Raw genomic sequence first — 19,142 nt, forward strand, 5'->3', positions numbered from 1 at the left:
TGTAATATTTTCTGTATGTTGAGTGGACAACAATAAACAAAGCAATATTTTTGAAGTGAAAAATTGCTTGAACTTTGAAATGTTTTGACAAGCAGCCACAATTGACAGCTCAAGAGCAAGCAGGAACATGCAGAATGTTTGTGTTCAGTGAGCTAAACAGCTGGAGGGTCTGGAACTGCAATGTACAAACTACATTAGCAACTGTCCAACTCTTCTGTCTCAGCAGCTATCGATCATTTTGCCACTAGCTAATCATCTTGCCACTGACCAGGTGCTTCCTGCAGTGTACTGAACAGTGCAGCAGTTATACCACAAGGTGGAAAAAGAAAAAAAGGAAAGGAAAAAAAGGAAGAGGGAAGAGTGTATGCGTGTGTGTACGTATATATATATATAATATGAGAAATGTGGCCATAACTGATTATCAGCTTACTCCACCTTCTTGAAGTGACATTCATAGACCGACAGATTTCCAGCTGGTAACCAAGAAGCCTGAGTTCTAAAGATAAAGTTTCATGGAGAATTTTGTCGTTAATTTTCCATGTCCTTCATCTGCACCAGACGACATAGCAGAGTGGATGCCTAGTACTCTGATTCTGCAAGGGAAGAAACAGACTGCGGCCAAAATCAGGACAAAGCAGAACAAATTTTGTCCCAGAGACGGCGGCGGAGCTCCTCTGTCCATGGTGCTGATAGAGAACCTGTATCCTTTCCCTGACCGGATAAACACTGCTATTTCTGTGGTTTGTTCTTGTCCACTAAAACATACTATCAAACTGCATTGCTGCCAGCTTCACAATGAAACAAAGTTATGGCCATAGTCTATGCCATCAGAAAGAAAATACATGGAGCACTGCTCTTATCATTGCTATGACTGGGCAAGCTGTTATTTATACTGTAGCCAAAGTCATGCATTTCTGATAAATCACATATCAGATCCCCCAAAGTCCACCCATACAGATGGGTGTCTCAGCATACTGAGGAAAAGTTGTGTCAGGCTTACTCTGTTCCATCTCAGAAGCAAAAGTGTTCTCCAGAATTCTTTCTGAATCTGTTATTAGGCAAAGTTCTATGAACTACATCACCTCTTTTTTTTACTATGTCCTTCCTTGTCTCAGTATTTGAAACCTGTGTGATGATGGTGAGAGTACTGGTGGGGTCTTTCCTGACTGATAGGTTAGAGTACCTTCTGAAAGAAGACACCAAAATCAGGTTTACAAGCATTTGAGTTTTTGTTGTAAAGGTACATCGTGTGAGAGTTGAGAGTTGCATGGAAGCTGATACTTGGGGTAGCAGAGAAATCCTGAAGCTGAGACTGTGTCTCACTGAGGTTTATAGTCTGGTGTCTAGTTCTTATGATGAAAAATGGACTTTGTAGTGATGGGTGCCATGAATCATGTGTTTTCGGTGCCATGAATCATGTGTTTTGGGTTTCTCTGGCAGCTGTATCATCTGGAAAAAGTAGGCACAGTTTAGGGAGCAGACCACTGGAAAGGACCTTTGGATGTAAGTTAGGGATTAAAACAAGAGGGCTTGTTTACTTGTTTCTCCCATCCTTGCTTGTTATTATTTTTTTATTTTTCTGAAGACTGTCAGTAAAAGCAAAGCACATCTCTATCCAGCTGAGCTTCCTAGGTTGATATTAGGGTCTGTCTGAGAGGTGACTTTCTGGAAGTAATCTGGGTCAGACCCAGGGAAGATGCTGGCTTGAGCACTGAAGCATGCCTTGCTGTGCCTGCAGCAGACACCGAGAAGCCACGGTAGCCAGCACTGCTGCACTGTAAGCAGGCTCTTTGTCTGCCGTGCATGCCAGACCTGCTTGTCTTTCCCTGCGAGGCTCTCCCTGACCTTCAGACGAAGTCAACTGGCAAGACTATTTTACTGTGTCCCGATCAAGCCATTGTGCTGCTCCCACAGCCCGGGCTCCCCCTTTCTACCATCCCCGTCCTCCCCCGATCACTTCAGCTCCAAAGGGGTTGCACCAGGGGTAGAGTCCCACCTCTCCTACTGGTGACAGGAGGCCCGATCCGCTGCAGAACTCATGCCCTCTCCACCCAACCCCGAGAGGGCTGTCGGCATGCTCTGTGCCCGGGGTGGGTATTGCTCTGCTTGGAGCACCGCTCCTTCCTCTTCTTCAATATCCGTCCCGAACCCGGGATGGACAGCGGACCGCAGCCTTCACGATCTACAGCAGGCGACCGCGCGGAGGAGGGTCCTTCTCCTCCCTTCCTTGCCCCCGCCCTCCACCCATCTTCTCTTGGGATACAGACGGACCTGAATAGGGAGGGAACGGAGAGCTCAGCCGGCGGTCCCTCCGGCCACAGTACAATCCAAGCCGAAGGAGAAGAAAGGACGAGGCGCTACTCTCTCCCTGTTTTCGTCGCTGTCTGCCAACTCTTTCCAGGACCTAGGGAACGAGAGGGGATGTCCAGGAATGACCCAGAGCGGAAGACGCGGATCGCTCCCACACCTTCCCACCTTTTGCAGGAGAGCAGACGTTTCCCCACAGACCTGAGGATAAGCAAGGAAGCAGTGGCAAAATACAGCAGCGGGCTAATCCCTCCCCCATCTCCGCCAGGCGAAGCGGCAGGGATCCGGGCGCACGCAGACAGCGGGGGATGGGGCAGGGGTACACACATGGACTCGCGCATCCCTCTGCGGGGCTGGCAGAGCCGGGGACCTTCTCCGAGACGAGCGCCGAGGGGCGAGGGCGGTGCGGGGAAGGGGCGGGGGAGCGGGAAGCAGGGGGAGGGCGAGAGCCCGGTTTCTGCAGCGGGGGGAGGAGGAAGGAGGGACCGTGTAGGTGGGATGGTCCGGAAATCCCGTGATAAAAAGAGGAGCGCGGGGGAAAAGTAGAGAGAAGCTCCGGACTCATTCTCTCTCCTCCACTCCACGTCCGCAACTTGCCCGCTGGCACGTGGGCGCCAGAACGACCCGCAGCACCTGTCTAGCACCGCACAGCGCCCGCATAGCTAGCGAGGTACAGGCGCGGAGCGGGCGGGACGGAGGGTGCGGTGCCGTGCCGTGCCGTGCTGAAGGGTTGCGTGCTGGCGGCGTGCGGGAGGGCAGCGAGGAGAGGCGGCTGTGGGCACGCGGCGGTCGGTGCAGCCCCCTCCCCACCGGAGAGCCGGCGCCGGGACCAGCGGAGGGAGGCAGCTGGCTGCGCGGAGGAGACACCGCGCTGCGCCCGCCTCCGGTCGGTCCCCAGCTCCGGCGGAGCATCTCCCGGGGAGATACTGGCGGTGCGCTGGGATACCTGGCGAAGTGGTGTCGCATCCCCGCGTCCCGCCGCCACGGCTGCATCCCCGCCGCTCGTCTTACCCGCTCGCCCCGCCGGGCACACGCGGAACGTTTCACCTTCAAATGCCCCCTCCGGAAAGCCAGGTGGCGGGAGGTGCGGGCGGGGAATAGAGAAAGTTCGGAGCTTTAACGCTTTCTCGTCCGGCTGCCTGCGGGCGCGCTGCCGGCCACCCGCCTTCTCGGGCCACCGCCGCTCCCCTGCCCTCTTGCCTTCCCCCCTGCACTGACTGGCATCCCCCTGCCTTGTCCTGTAGAGCCGGGGTCCGAGGGACGGCGGCTGGAAACTTGGCAGGGAAGGAGGGCGGTGGGGATGGAGGGAGCAAACAGTCGCCGTTTTTCCTCCGGGAGAAACCGCTCGTCTCGTGTCTGTACCCCTTCCCTCAGGCTGCCCGCCGCCGATTGCCGGACTCCGTGCATGCGAGGTGTGAAGCTGGGCTGCGCCCCTGAGCCATCGCCATGGATTTTGTGATGAAGCAAGCTTTAGGAGGTAAGTACGGCCGGCATGTGGAGGGTCTCGCATGGCCCTTTCCCCCTCTGTATAAGAGGTGAGGGACTGCTGAGAGCCTCCGGTGGGTCTGCGACCGGGAGCTATTTGGTGGCTGCAGGGGCCAGCTAGATTCGTGATCCCAGAGCAAAGTGCTGGAAGAATCTGAGCAGGAGAGGGCAGCAACAAGCAGATACCGAAGCCCCGTGTCAGAGAGGGAGGGAAGCCTCCCACGGCAGATGTGCTGGAAGTACCTGGGCGGTGCTGGGAACCTACCAGCTGTGTCCTGATGTACCACGCATAGGTGCTGTCTTGCTTTGTGAGGCAGCAGTGGAAAAGACAGCAAGCAGATTTAATCAGGGGACTCCCAGAGACCTTTCCCTTTGTGAGGGAGCCTCTCCTCCATCCTTCCCCTGAACTTTGGGCAGACACTCACCAATAGACAGTGCAGAGAAATTTGGTTTCTGTGACCTAGCATTTGGGAAGTGATGTTTGTTAGTACTATTGCTGCAACAAGCAGGAAAAAATAAGGCATTCCCTCATAACCGATGTAGTTACAGGACAGATCTTTAATATGGTTTTAATATATTTTCTTCCATGTGTGATGAATCGCTTTAACCTAATGGTGGGAAGTAGAAAAGGCAGCAGTGTGGGGAGAAAAACGGAAAACAACACAAAAGTGTTTGGGAGTGAGATTTCTTTTTTCTGCCACAGTTGCACTGCCTTGCTTGGCTGCTTGTCCCAAACGTTCAGAAAAAGTGAAATTGTCATTGGGATGATACCGAATACAGGCTGCCACTGTAAGGTGTTTGGCCCATGAGGTGTTTCTGATCATTCTCTCTTTTTTACTGTAACTGATGTGTGCATTTTCCATTAATTTTCCTTTGGTTAAACTGTAGCCATGGGACTGAGAGGATGTCTCATGCATAGTGTTACTGATACCATATGCTGCAGTACATGGTAGAGACATTTACTGCAGGACAGTTTTCTGTGGCATGGAAATGTGCTTTTCATTTTTGCAAGGAATGAACTGTTTTCTCACAAGGGAGCAAAATCTCATGATTAAAGATGGAGTGATATCCCAAGTTTTCACTGTGGTTTTTGAATGTGAGGGCCTAATTGAAGAAGAAAGGTATCTTCATATCCTGTCATTTTGTGTGATCAACTAGATCCTATGTGAGAAAATAAATGTTCTTATGGTAGCGGTGTTGCATTTCATCACTGTTTGTGCTTGTTTGAAGGAGAAATACTCCTGAGGAAGGCAGGTTTTACTCAGGTTATCTACACTGTAAGGTTGCTTACATGGAAGTAAAATGGGATCTGCGTGGAAAATCCAGCCCGTGGATTTCAATTTGGAAATCAGACAGCCCACTGAAGAGAAATAACTGCTTGTAGACTGAAGTTAGAGGCAAGGGGTGGAGGGCTGCAGCAGTGGAGCAACAGCTGAGATGCGTGCTCTTACTGTGGAATAGTGACTAGCTGGAGTAGGGAGCAGTGCATGCTTGCACCAAGCAGCATTTAATCTGGGCAGACATTCATTCTAACATAATCCTGCATGCCAGGGTCAGGATTTGCATTATAAAAGAAGATGCTGAGAAGTCAAGTTCAGAAAGGATCTGCTGGTGAAGCCTGAGTATATCATGTCTCCAGCAAGATGCTGCCCAGGGCGCCAGCTTTTCTGCCAGATGACATAGTATGTTAGCAAACTGTGCCTGGCATTTGCTCCTTGCTGGATAGAGGAGAAGGCTCTGCAGACTAGTAAAAAAACAGGAAATGTTTATTCATTATGCAGAGATGTATTTTTAACTTAGAAATGGTTTTGAAGAGAAAATAGCTACTTCCAGGGCAGATATATAATATAGAAAGTTAAGGTGCTTTTGGACACTGTTTTTCCATCCAGAGGTAAAACCACAAGTGATGCAATCATGATCCTTCTGGGAGTTCTCCCATCTTTGAGGCAATCTCTGAACAGGTTTCCTGGGTCTCTAGTGGCATGTGACAATCAGATATGCATTCCCCTGGAGCTTTTCTCATTAGAGGGATAGAAACCAGGAAGGTATTTTGGAAAGAGACTGAGGTGAGTTAGCAAGCAAGAAAAGGCAGTTGTGTTGTGTGGTGTAGGAGTTTGGGTGTCTGTGTGACTCCAGAGGATTGGGGTTATGTGAAATTAGTTTGACAGGTTATTCTGAAGCAGAATATATTCATTCTCTGACCTGTAGTTAAAGGGGGTCTGCAGAAGCTTGCTCTGTCTGTGCAATGGAGATCTTTCCTCTGTTGTGCTGCCAACACTGGGATTTTGCTGCTAGTCTTGGCAGCAGTCATTGCCTGGCTGTTAGCAGGCTTGAGATGTCTTTGCAAATTCTTGGCCCCTTCAACGTAAAATTCCTGACCCTCTCATCAGCAGTGGGGGCTGTGGTTCAGTAAAACACTACAAAATATTACCTTACTTGGCTAGCTAGTTTCTATGGCATTTTTATTTTTTTCTCCACTCAGGACATTTCACTGCCCTCTGTAGAAAGTCCCCCCTTGTGTTGTTTATGTTACAGTGCAGGCATCACAGCTTTGAAATGCAGTCATGATTCTGATTTGTTGTGTGGGATGACAAGAAGAAAACAACAAGGGGAAACTTGAGAGCTTAAAATCACTGCTTCTGCCAGAGAAGTGACAATGACAGCAAAAAGGTATTTTTACCTCTGCCCATAGCCAGATCCATGCCACACCAATTGATACTGACACAGATGTCTTTTGGTCATTTATCTATTTCTGTGACAATTCACTAAGTGTACACAACCAGAGTGGTTACATGATTACATTTCACATTAGGAGTGTTCTTCAGCAAGACAAATCAGAGCTCTGTATCATTGTCATCATGATTTACAGATGAAGATGTATGACTTCTCAGGAAAATGTTGGCAGTGAAGGACCTCATACAGTCCCAGGAAGAACTTAACTATAGTATTGTTCAATGAACATCACTTACCTTTGCACTGGTTATGTGAAAGCAAGGGTTGCTTTCATACCTGACTGCTAGTCACACTGCACTGGCTCATTTCCTCTAGCACTGTGGACTGGACAAACAGAGAAAATGGATTGAAGGAGGACAGATGCTAACTCTCATTAAGCTTTGCTTTGCCATGTCCTTTTACTGGAAGTCTTGAGGGTCAAGGGACTTAAGCATTTTCTTAAAGAAAAGAGAACTGGAGAGCCCATGGAAGGGTGAGGCAGATTTTGCAAATATGTGATCACCATGCAGGCTGAAAAGCTATGAAGCTAAGGAAATTACAGGGCCGCCAGAATAGCTCCTACTCTGCTTTATATAGTGTACTACTGGCCCCTTTTAGTGTGCTCCTTTTATCAACAGACAGGAGAAACATATAACTGCTATGCCTATCCTTAGTGGTGACTTTTCCTAATGTCAGCCACTGTATTAGTCACGTAACATATTTCATATAATGATGCATGTAAAGGGTACTGTCTAAATTCTTTCTTCATACTGTCCTAATCCCTTGAATTCACTGTTTAAGCCCCATGAAGGAAGAAGAGCAGACTTGTGTTTCTGATTAGACATTCACTGGGCTGTATTACAGGCATGATTTTCAGTTTTATTGGCAGCAGCTTAGAGAGAGGACTACTGCTTGGCATTGATTCTTTATCCATCAAGATTCAGTGGAAACTTTTTCGTAAGGATTCCTAAAATACAGTAGGCAGAAAACAAATGCAAGCAGATCGCCATCTGGAATATGTCAGCAGGTGGGACTGACTGCTTTCTGTCCCCCAGCTGCTGCTTTGGTTCCATTACGTATATCACAGATCTCAGTCAAGGAGGAATCCTCTTGTTCTTGAAGGTAGGCAGAGATTTAAACCCTCCCAAAGATAACGAGATTTAAATCACAGCCCAAAAGCTCTGAAAAAGCAGGCCCTATGCAAAGTTTGTATTAGTGAAGATATGAGTGTGAAAAGGGCAGCTAAGTCTGGATGGAAACTATTGGTGTTTAACAACATTTTAGCAGCTTCTTTCTCTGAAGCTTCTGAAATGCACGCTTTGCTGCTGGACTTCACTAGTTTGTGATAGGCAGATTAAATCCTTGATTTGTCCTGGAGATGTGGATAAGATTGAGCACCATGAAAGACAACACATATCTGTGTATCTGTCCAGGGTGGCACAGAGTGTGAAATGGGCACAGTGGTTTCAGTCTTCTCCTCTGACTCAGCTTTTCTCTCACATTTGCAACTCTCTGCTGAGTCTTTGCTGCTCTGGGACCTCATGCTTCATATAAGATGAGCTCCACTGCTTATGTTAATGTTTGGTCTTGGAGTGGGGTTGAAACTGCAATGCAGAACTACAAGTTGTAGCACCTAGACGTAGTGCTGGTATTCACAGCTGGGGTCTCCTTTGCCTGTAATCCTTGAGATATGTGACACATGAGGTATATTTTTTTGCTGCCAGATGCTTCTGATTTATAGACAGGAGAATCTCAGGCAGGAGACCTCCAGCACATTGTGGCATTTGGTGAGTACTGGGGGCCCAACTGCCTTTGTTCTCAACTTATAAATTGTTAAGTGAGTAAGAGCATGAGATGAAGTCTGCAGCTTCAATCAGTAATGTGATTGTGCTGCTGATCCACTGTCTTCTAGATCCTTTCTTCTTTGTCTAATGCTTTGACTGCATGCATTTTAATGACATTTTGAAGATGAAGAGGTAGCATTGATATCTGATGGATACATTTTTCAGAAGGGATGGTTTTATTGAATTTTTTTAACGCATACTGCTGGCAAAGATATTTTCTTCAAGGAATTGGATTATGCTGAATGCAATCATGATGTCTGTTGTCGAGATGGGGGCAACAGAAAAACAAAGCAAACGTAGATTCTGTAATTGTTCAAGGCCTTTTAATCTATAGCAGATAAGAATCTTCCTTGTTCATTTTTCTTGGTGCCAGATCCTTCTGTGGTAAGCTGTAGACATTTGTTCTTCAGGAATTCCCATTAAAACCAAGGGAAAAGAAGTTTCTCAAGGAAGCAAATCACTGGCTGTGGAGATGATCTGATGAAACAATGTAAGTGGGTGCCAGCTGACTTATTTCATCTATAATCCAAATTAGAAAAATAAATACTGGCAAAATTATATTTGCTTACTTCTGTTGGGTCAGTTGATTTTAGAACCATATAAATGCTCCTATGTTTCTTATCTTACTTCTGTTTGTCTTACTTGTAAAATTGTACAGAGTATGTGCTTACTTAGTTTCCTTGCACAAAATGAGCAGCCTTTGGCCTGCTGATTGTAGAAGATGTGCCACGAAGAGCTCAGCTAAGTCTGAGCATCTTCTTGCCACGAGCCAGCTTGGAGAAGAGTGATATGGGTAAGGAAGAAGCTTTCTCTCACAGTGACAGAGAATATGAGGAAACTTCATGTGCATTAGGGAATTCACCTAGAATTTGTTAATGGCAGAAATAAACTTCCTCAATGCTTCCTCAGTGCTGTCCTCTTTGACGGAAGTTGTGCATACTTTTCATTTAAACATCCATTGCCATACATGTGAATCTTTCTGACTTTCTTTTACTGTATCTTTCATAATGAAAGTTAGCTATCCTGGAGACCTAAGGAGCGTGGGGCTTTATTACCAATTGAATTCTTCTGGCATAACTTGAGTTTGTCACTGCTGAATTTTTGGCCTAAGCTGCATAGAAAATACCTCTTGCAGTAGCAGATGTGGAGATGGGTGGGAGTCCAGGCCATGACGTGTTACACTTCTTCAGGCTGTCCTGGTAACAGTGGGACTTTGAAATGCATGCCACAGTTTTGTCTTTGTGTTGATCCTTGGGGAGCAAGAAGTTCAGATGCAAGTTTTAGGGCCTCCAGGATGGAAATCCAACAGTTTTTCAGGCATTTAGAGAAGGAATATAGTTTTCAGAGTGGTGGGATATGAGTCCTCAGTACTGCTGAAATTTCTTCTCCCACTTCTAAGAATTGCAGATGAAGCATACTGTATCTCCTATGAGCGCTGTTCTCTTCCAGTGATAAAGCAGAGAGCAGTTTGCCTTGAACCCTTCTGGGAGGCTGCAACTCTTCACTACCTCTGTTTTCTCATTACATGCGCTGGGGTCAAGTGCTCGCTTAAGGCTGCACAAAATGTAGAGCATTAGCTAAGCTGTGGCTTTGAGAACTGTTTTGGTTGCTGTCTTACTGTCTCACCTACAGCTTGGTTGCAAAAGCTTAGTTATAGTCAGTTCTGCCTCCAGCAGGTTGGTATTAGTGAGTGGTGTAGGTCATGGCTGAGAAGGCTGAGAATTTCCACAGGTTGCTGAGTGGATGATCATGTGGTTTGCTAAGGTAACAGCTGTAATTACAGGCATGGTTGAGGTTACTAGTGATCTTCCTATCATTGCTATGAATCACAGTGCATATTAGAGACAAAATAGCTTAAGCAAATTGTGTATCTCTCTACTAGGAGCAAATCGATTATCATACTGTGCAATTCGATAATTGATTTTTTGTGCAGTTTTAAATGAGCTGATTCAAATCAGACACCGTCACTGCATAAAAGCATTAATACAAACAAGTAAATTTAATCTACTTTCTGATGTGCATCTTACTGAAATTTGAATTTTTCATTATGTACAAGAATGAAGCTGCTTAGCATCTACTTATTGTTTTGCAGCATAAGTTGAATCTTGCAGCTTATTTGCAGAGATTACTGACCTTGCAGGAATGTCAAACATGCAACAACAAGAGGAATTCAGGATTGAAAGGGCTGTGCAATATCTTCTGTGGAATATAATGAAAGAAATGAAGAAACCCAGTGTGGTAGACTGATGGCTACACTGCTCTCTCATTCTCCATCCTCAAATGAAGTTGGGATGGGGGAAAACATGATGCCAAAACCAAAAAGCTCACATGCTGAGATAAGAATAATTTAAAAAGAAAAAAGACAATCAAAGGCCACGTGGGAACGAAGAGAAAACAATTATTCTCTACTTTCCATCAACAAGTGATATTTGGTCACGTCTTGAGAAGCGGGGTCTCAGTATGTATAGCAATTGTTGGGAGGACAGATGTATTCATAAAGTTTTCTACTTCTCCTTTCCCAGATTTTATTGCTGAGTGTGATGTCATACAGTAAGGAATATCCTTTTTGACAGTTTAGGCCACCCGTCCCACTTGTGTTTCCCTTTCTCCTCTTGTCCTTCCTCACCTACTAACTTTAGGGGTGTTGGAGATAGCCTTGATTTTGTGCCAGACTGTTCAGCAATAGACAAAATATCAATGTGATGTAAATGGTGTTATACCTAGAAACCCTAAGAACAGCACTGTATGGAGGGAACCCCATCCCAACCAGACCAATACACCTCAGTCTGTAATGGTGGAGCTTTTTTGATAACTCATTTACTGGTAGAATGGGAGCAACAAATGGGAAGGCAGACAACGAAGGAGAAGGGATGGTAAAGGAATTTGTGTCAATGCTTAAGCTGACAAAAAGCTGAACTGTACATGTCTCTGCATCCCTGGATTCACCTCTTTTATGCTGCTGAGCACAGGCAAAGTTAACCAGCAGAACAGAAGTTTGAAGCTTGTGTTCAAGGTAGCTCGGTGAGATCTGATTGTCGCAACTGCTGGACTCATCTGTGGGAAAGCACTGAGTGTCCTTGGGACACTTGCTTGCTGGGTTAGACGGTGGCTCTCTCAGCTCTCTTGTATAGAAAACAGTTTGTGGTTTCATTATCCCAAGAGCAGGACAGGGTCAAGTGTGACCTAGGCACCTGAACATTGACTTCCTCATTGGAAGGCAATAGCTTTCCATTTTGTTCTAGTACTCCTTCCTCTGCTTCTTGGTTCTTGGTAAGACTTAATGGGCTTAGATGTTTATCCTTGACGTGATATCTGCAATGAACATGACTTTCCACTATTTTATTGCATATGCTGAGAGACCTTCTGCATGTCCTTTGAAGGGATAGCAGCTGTGAATCTGCTTGCTTGGTCTCTGTTCCAGTGCCTGTCCGAAATGTACTTATCTGCTAAATTCCTTGAAAATGATGCAGGTGTTAGAATTTAATTTGCAAGAGGACTTTAGAAAGAGTTTATTAAAATGTGGGTGTTTTTTTTTTTTTTTTTTAATACATTTTTTATACATAATTTGTATTTTCTCAGCAATCAAGAAGAGAAAGGCTTAGCATAAACTTGAAAGACTGTGCAAGAAAAATACATCATATCCAAACAGCTGTGTTTTTAATCTGTGACAGCCCGTTATTTTATTCTGGCATTAAGTGTATGTGTGCCACTCTTCCCTGACACCAGAAAAAGAAAAAAACAGAAAGAGCCAGTTTGTAGTATTTGATGGTGATGACAGTATTAATTTTTAGGACCTAGGCATCCTGTGAGAATTCATGGCAATTTTCTTATTGCCTTTGGAAATAGCTGAGTTTCATCCAATCTATTTCACTTTCTTTTAAAACACAGTTTCCCTAATCAGATGCAGCTGTCAACATCTTTGTTTCCCCATCAGTTATACATCAGTTGCAGCACTGAAAGTACTCTTGTCCAACTGCACTACTATTGCAGGTGAGACTGCTCTGTTGTCTTTTGAGCACAGTTCATTTTTCCAATTCCAAATGATGCTCAAGAGTAGGGTGTAGGTGTAGGGTGGTAATTGGCATGGAATTCAAACATTTGGTCTGAGTGTTCAGTTTAAGCTCCTAAATTTTTGATGAAACATGCAAATAAGGCAGCCCAAAAGAACAGCAGAAGTTAGTGCTGTTTTTTGTTGTTGTTGGTGGTGGTGGTGGTTTCCTCATTGAAGAACAAAAAAGAGATCCACGAGTGGCTCTGAGTGAAATGTTTCATTCCTTGTGAATGAACCGATTTCTTTGTACTTTCCTTCAGAACTATTTTTACATTAAAGATTTCTTTTTCTTAAAATTAAAAAAAAAAAAAAGAAAAAAGAGGAAAGGGAGAAATTGTTCAGAAATTGCCATTGTATTACCTATGTCTTTGCACAGTCCTATCCACAAATTAAACCACTTGTGAGAGTATTTAGACAAATTCTGACCTGTGTTAGAGACAGACAAGTCTCTGCATTTTTTTATTTTATTTTTTCCCCCTGTATTCTGTATTCTTAAAACTCTCTTCTTGTGTCAGTTGAACTTTCTTCTGTGTATTTTTCTTACTGTACAGTTTAAAAATCAGCTGTTCCTGTTCCACGTCAGCCAGGCTGCGCAGTGACAAATTAAAAGGAGCATGAAAGAGGAAAATTATAATTGCAGGGAGAAGCATTAAAATGCTGAAGAAAAAGGTTAAGAGGGGACACAACTTCTCTCTCTAAATACACGAGAGAGGTGAGCACTGCAGTGAAGAAAGAGCTATTTAAGGTGAAGGACAATATTGGTAAAAGAATAATGGGAATAAATTGGCCATGAATGTAGTTGAGTCAGGAATTAAGAGTTTTGAGTCTAGTGAAAGAGAGGAGGTGGGGAAGCCCACTGCTGGGGAAAGCAGGGAGAAATAGAAACTGCTTCTCAGGTGGGCTTCAAAAATTTTGTCAGTGTAATTGTGCATGCTACAGATAGGGCTAGTAAGGCAGGAAATTGTTTTCTATTCTGAGTACTTTTATACCTTCATAGCAGAGATATAAGAGCAGACAGCCTCTGAATGATCATTTATAAGAAGCTCCACAGTAACCACCTCATCTTTAAAAGAGGTTTAGTTTTTATACTCCATTTTGATATTATTCCAGTACATGGTAGTCTCTGAAGTGGTCAAGGGGTCCTGCCCAATTCAGTGGGAGTCACCGGTGTGCTCCTTGAGTGAGGGTGTCACAGGGCTGTGGTTACATTTCCCCTTTCTGAAAACTTTAGTCTTATTGTGTCTGTGTTTGAGGAGGAGGGAATGCCATTTGTATCATCTTACTTGTTCAAAGATGGTCTGAAATCAGCTGTCAGATTCAAATTGAAAGTGATTTAAGTTTCTTCTGAGTAAAACAAGTCCATATCTCCTCTGGATAGTTTTCTAGCTGTGATATTTTGGTCCAAGCAGAGATTTTGGGCTTCAAGTAACAGCAGTAGTTTGAATCAACTGTAGTTTATGTCCTGTGGCATCAGAATCTTTAGTGTTGTATCACTGAATCATAGAATAGCCTGAGTTGGAAAGGACCACAATAATCATCTAGTTTCAACCAGAGGCGAAGTGTAGGTGAAGTGGACTCACTGTGAGCCCTTCTGACTGGCTAAACAGAATTATACATCATGCTATTAAACTATGTCAATGAGATCACTTTCATCTATCCGTCACCTCCTTTTCCATTTTTGTTGTCTTTTTCTCTCTGTTCTCTATTATTTCAACACGCAGTTCACATGGAAGCAAGTTTTTCTGTAATGTTGTTTTCAGCACATTTGTTCATTTGTTTATTTTACATTACATATGAGAAATTAATTATTTCAGAGCTAAATGTCCCTGTGAAATCTCCTCCCAGTTTTGAGTAAGTGTCTGCCCCAGTAGATAAGTTAGAAGTGTGTTTTATATGCTGGTTTAGCACCCAAGCAAAGAGGCATATTTTCCTTGTAGGACTGAATGACTTGGTCTCAGGTGTATCCTGCTGCACTGTGAGGTTCTGTCCTCATTACTTGGTAATTTCCCACCCTAGACTCCTGCAGACTGCGGGATTACTTCAAAAGTGTATAGCCAATGACAGCCTTCACCAAAGCTACCCAGGCAGATGGCAGGAAACAAACTCACTCCCATAGTAAGATACTGGCTTCTGGAATAGAAGAGGAAGAGTACCATCCCTCTTAGCTGTCTGTGTATCTTACTGCATTGCCTGGGAGCATTCCTACCAGGCAGAGACCCCAGAGCAATTCATATTTCTCTGAACACCATATTCCCTTAGTCAGTGTCAAAGTGCTCTCTTTTTTGGTCTTGTGGCTGGATCTGTCCTGAGTTAGAGACGGTAGCTTGCCCTATGCTAGAAGGACATGATGGTTTTGCTTTTCAGCAGTCAACCGATTAAATGTTCCGGGTGACTGTGTTTGTCTGGTTTGCAGTTCCTCTTGTCCAAGACATGGGTCCTTGCTGTGCTTGCAGCTGTGCTGACGTTTTCTTGAAAATAGGTGGTGAAATGCATCCTCTTGATCACAACCACAGAGAAGATGATGACTAAAGTGAAGACAGACATGCTACTGTTTTAACTGCTTCACATCCCACGTTGTCTCCCCAAGTTGAATGCAGGGTATGTCAGTTTCAATGCTGTTTTAAGTCCAACAATAGCCAACTATTGTGAACTGCCTGTCCAGACTTAAGAACACACATTATTTTTGTCTTTCCATTGTGAACAGTTGTTTTACTGATGGTTCTTACATGGCTATTTGCCTGATATTTATTTAGGACTCACTTCGGAGTGCATTTTGCTTTGTACTGTATAATACTAGGTCCTTTTTACACACTTACAAAATTACTTCTAATTAAAATGCAGCAATTGAGCTCATCATTAAATAGCTAATCTAGATCAACAGAGACAATCTCTAGATAAGTCAGTGAAATCCTGGGCTTGATTCTGTTCCTACAGATCCTGAGCCTTCATGAGCACTACTCCGATACAGCATAACAAAAGTTACAAATGCCATCTATTTTAAACATGCTCTTTTGGGCAGAGATATGTCACCATACAGCAGCTAAAGACCAGTTTTTCTCCAGTTTTTTTTGCAGATGCAAGGAGAATAATATACAGTCTGAAAAGGATGGATCATATTTGACCATCTCCACTGCTGCAAATACATGGAAGAGGACTTTGTGGCCCATTCCTAGGGAGAGGCTGGCTAGCTCAGGCATGATATTAGTTACATAAGATCTCAGACATAGCCCAAGTACAGCATTGATGCTTTGGAGTGAAGCAATTATCTATTTTGTTGACTTAAGAGCAGAACGACCTAGATTCTCTCTTCTTTTTTTCTTTTTATTCCTTTTTTCTCCTTTTTCCTTTCGGGTTGGCCCACTTAGTTGATTAAACTGCAACTCCATTATAACTGGCTGTGTTACAATTGGGAATAAAGCAGATGTAAAGAGACAAGTTGATAAAGTCATTTATTTTTTGCCTTGTTTGTTAACTGGAAATTATGGTTGGGATTAAATGACAAGCATGAATTCTAGTAGCTTTCAGGTGAGAGACATCTCACAGTAGCTTTTCCTGGCATTATGTGGATCACATTCAGCTGGAATGCAATTCAAAGAAAAGTTGTTCATCTCAAAGTGAGGAAAAGAAAGGCACTGGTCTAATTTATAAAAGATTTAAAATGAATGTTAAATCCAATGGAAGCCCTAAGTCAGCAAATAAAGCAGCAGCCTGGTTCACATTTTATTTGAAGTGAATCCATGAAACACGTTGATATTCATGCACTATTTATAATTTTGATGCATCTGCAAATACTCTAACAAATCACCAGAGGTATCAGAAGGGAACATAAGTGATCCAGGAAGAGAGTACATATTCAGTGACTGAACTCCATCTGAAAACAATCCACGTGACACAGTCAAAAAATTATCCTTTAGGTTAAGGACATGACAGCTCAGTAGAAATAAACAACTAGCAAGGTAGTAAAGCCTGTTCTTAATGGAAACTAACATTGGCCAGGGTCGTATTTGTTCCCTCAGCTGCTGTTTTCTTGTGAGCTTTTTGTGAGCTGAGAGGACACAACAGTAACAAAACTAGTTAGTGCAGGACAACCTGGGAAATAAAATTTCTCTTCCTGTGAAGTTCAAGGAGGTAAATGATCCAATGAGATTTCTAACTCCTAAAGACAGGCAGAGTAAAATTGCATGCCTGGGTGGGTATCTGTAGGTGTATACCTGCAGCAGAGACTGAGCTTTAGGTGAGACCCAGCATCAAATTTGTTCACTGGCTCTAAGTGGAGGGAAGTGCACCTTGTGTCTTTTTGGGTCTTTCAGCCTTTGAAAGTGGGCTCGTGGAAAAATGCAAAGTCTCTTCTGCAGAGTGTGAGAAGGGTAAAGTCCTCATCAGCCTGGATTCCCATTTTAGTTCGGCAACTGAGAAAAGAGGTTTCCACTTGTGTTAAAAATGGCCTGGGATACTTTGGGGCTTGAAGAAGCCCCTCAGGGACCAGAGAAGGCCTCAAAAAGAAGGGCCCAGGAAAATCACTTTCTTGCATTTAACCTTTCTCCACCATGGAGGAGCATGCTCGTAAGGTAGCAGTGTGCAAGAAACACCGTACCAGGATGATGGCTGAGTTCATTTATGTCATTAGAGCCAGATCTTCTCCAAGTGCAGCTCACGTAGATCAAAAAAGAAAGATCGCACTCTTCTATCTTCACTTTGTAAGAATGAGGTGTTTTTCATCTGCATGGGGAAATATTCCTCCTTCAGGAGGGATTCATCAGATACCACAGAAGATAAAAGCCAGTGCAATAATTTGAGGGCCTTGAAGGCCCTAGAAGGCCTTGACTCAAAGCTGACTGACATCAAGGGGAAAGCTGCATTTGATTTCAAATTGTCAGAGTGCTGTTTGAAATTTGAAAACATCCAACACACTTGCACAACATTTCATATACTTTTTGTATTTCTTCTATGTTGTGCTTTTGTATTGACTTTCATGGTTAATTTCCTGTCCTTTCTCAATAACTAATACACAAAGGCATGGATATTGGTCTATTCCACAGTCTTTTTTTTCTCCTTTTCATGTACTTTCCTATCAAGATGTTCTCTATTTCTTTTACTTTGGTGCTAAGGTAGCATTCAATACACTTAAGAACAGAGCTTTGAAAGGTTCTCAAGGTGAGTGCACCAGGATCAGACTGTTCATATGGTATTTTTCTTGAATCTAGTGACATTTTGCTAATGCTATTTGGTCAGGTCAAAGCTGCTGTCTGTGTTTCATGGAAATGCTGTTCTTCCTTGTCACCTTTTATTAGGACAGTGATGGAAGGGAGGAAGTGAAACAACAAATCTGGTTTCATTGAAAGACAAAGCATTCTAGTCATCCACCACTGAACAGAAGGTGCCGTTATCTTTCTGTGCACTGCTGTTCACTTGCAGCTATGTGCCTATGTTCTGGCTCTTGCCATTGTCTAACATCAGGGATTTGCCAGCAGTCAGGACGGGGACAAGTATGTGATACTATGTGAAACTGTACAGCACAACACTGTGGATTACAGAGCTAATGTATAGATGGTGCTGCTGAGAAGCTGGTATGAGCTGCCGGCAGACCATGCATGCCACTGTTAATGCTGTTAGAGATTGTCTTTCATCCACTTAGACTTGGTGCTGTTTCTGCTCATGATGACATGGTAATTTGGTGATGAACTGTATTCAAAGTGCAACTGTAGCAATTTATACTGCAGCAAAGTGCGTGCATCTGTCTCTGAAGAAACCAGGACTTGCCTTTAGTGAGAGAGTGTGGTGAACTTTGGCAGGAATGTCTGTCCATGCGAGAGCCGGCTCTTCTGCAAGTGAGGCATTTCTCAGATCTTGGTGGCAGTGTACCCTGTACTATTGCCGAGTGTGTTGTACTGTGGAGTCTGTTCACATCCTCAATTCCGCCAGATTTCTCCTCATCAGAATGCTCGCTACACACTTTGAAGAGCCATTCTGTGAGGAAGAGGACATTTTGTCTCCCTCCCCATCTGTTAGATATGTTCATTGTCACACACACACACACACAAAACCACGTTGGCTTTGCTAAATTGCTAGCCTTGCTGAGATGGTGACCTCTCTGTGTCTCCCACTACTGTGCGCTCACAGTACCTGCAGAATACTGCTGTTGTGCAGGGTACTCTGTTGTACGCGGCAAAAATTGCTTGACTGCATGTCTTTCCACACATTTGTGGAGGTGGTACTGTTTAGCTCATAACGAAAATATTGAATATGAGCAGAAATGAACCCTTCCTTCATTGCATTGATTATATAAGGAAAGTAAGCTCAGAGTCCCTGTTGTCCACAGGAATTCTTTGTAATTTATAATCCTTATGCAAGTTTGTCCCAAGGAATCAATGGGTTGCCATGATTATATCACTGGCAGTATCCAAGTAGTTAAACACAGTTCATGGTTCAAGCAGAGAGACCTGAGCTTTCTTATTCTCTGTTAAATGCTCACTGCTCATGTTTGTTAACCTTTTAATTAGAGCCAAAGTTGTAAAAGGTAACTGGGTGGAAATGCAGAGCACTCTGTAGAGCGTTCATTTTAACAAGGCTCCTCTTCCCATTCTACTTAACTGCAAAGCTTTTGTAAGGGAACAGCCTCATGAGTCAGTCTTACATGGTATTAAAACTGGTAATAATTGCTCTTTAAAAAAGAAGAAATTAGTTGTGCTGAGCAGAGCAGGGTTTTTTTTTACTTTCACTCAAATCCTCTCCTATGCCCTTAA

General features: G+C 43.8%; 2 protein-coding genes across 3 annotated transcripts in view; one reads left to right on the forward strand and one right to left on the reverse strand.

Moving 5' to 3' along the window:
- Positions 1 to 584: 584 nt before the first annotated feature.
- LOC149912713 (uncharacterized) lies at positions 585 to 3,928 on the reverse strand. The gene is made up of 3 exons (XM_090132000.1): positions 3,254 to 3,928; positions 2,272 to 2,404; positions 585 to 1,449 (listed from the first exon to the last, which is right to left on the reverse strand). Exons 1-3 carry the CDS (start codon positions 3,815 to 3,817, stop codon positions 1,415 to 1,417), a joined length of 732 nt encoding a protein of 243 aa, XP_089988126.1. The 5' UTR covers positions 3,818 to 3,928; the 3' UTR covers positions 585 to 1,414.
- The window catches only part of CPLX1 (complexin 1), a 99,787-nt gene continuing 83,585 nt past the window's right edge, over positions 2,941 to 19,142 (forward strand). Inside the window, exons 1-2 of one of the 2 annotated variants that reach the window (XM_031602658.2) lie at positions 2,941 to 2,977; positions 3,682 to 3,784. In XM_031602658.2, the coding sequence (XP_031458518.2) occupies positions 3,754 to 3,784 (31 nt within the window). In that variant the 5' untranslated portion in view covers positions 2,941 to 2,977; positions 3,682 to 3,753. Of the gene's footprint in view, positions 2,978 to 3,676; positions 3,785 to 19,142 lie in introns of those variants that run through there. The other variant, XM_090132001.1, reaches the window with a different exon arrangement.

This window comes from Phasianus colchicus, chromosome Z, assembly GCF_987193195.1.
Source record: "Phasianus colchicus chromosome Z, bPhaCol1.hap1.1, whole genome shotgun sequence".
NCBI classification, from domain to species: domain Eukaryota; kingdom Metazoa; phylum Chordata; class Aves; order Galliformes; family Phasianidae; genus Phasianus; species Phasianus colchicus.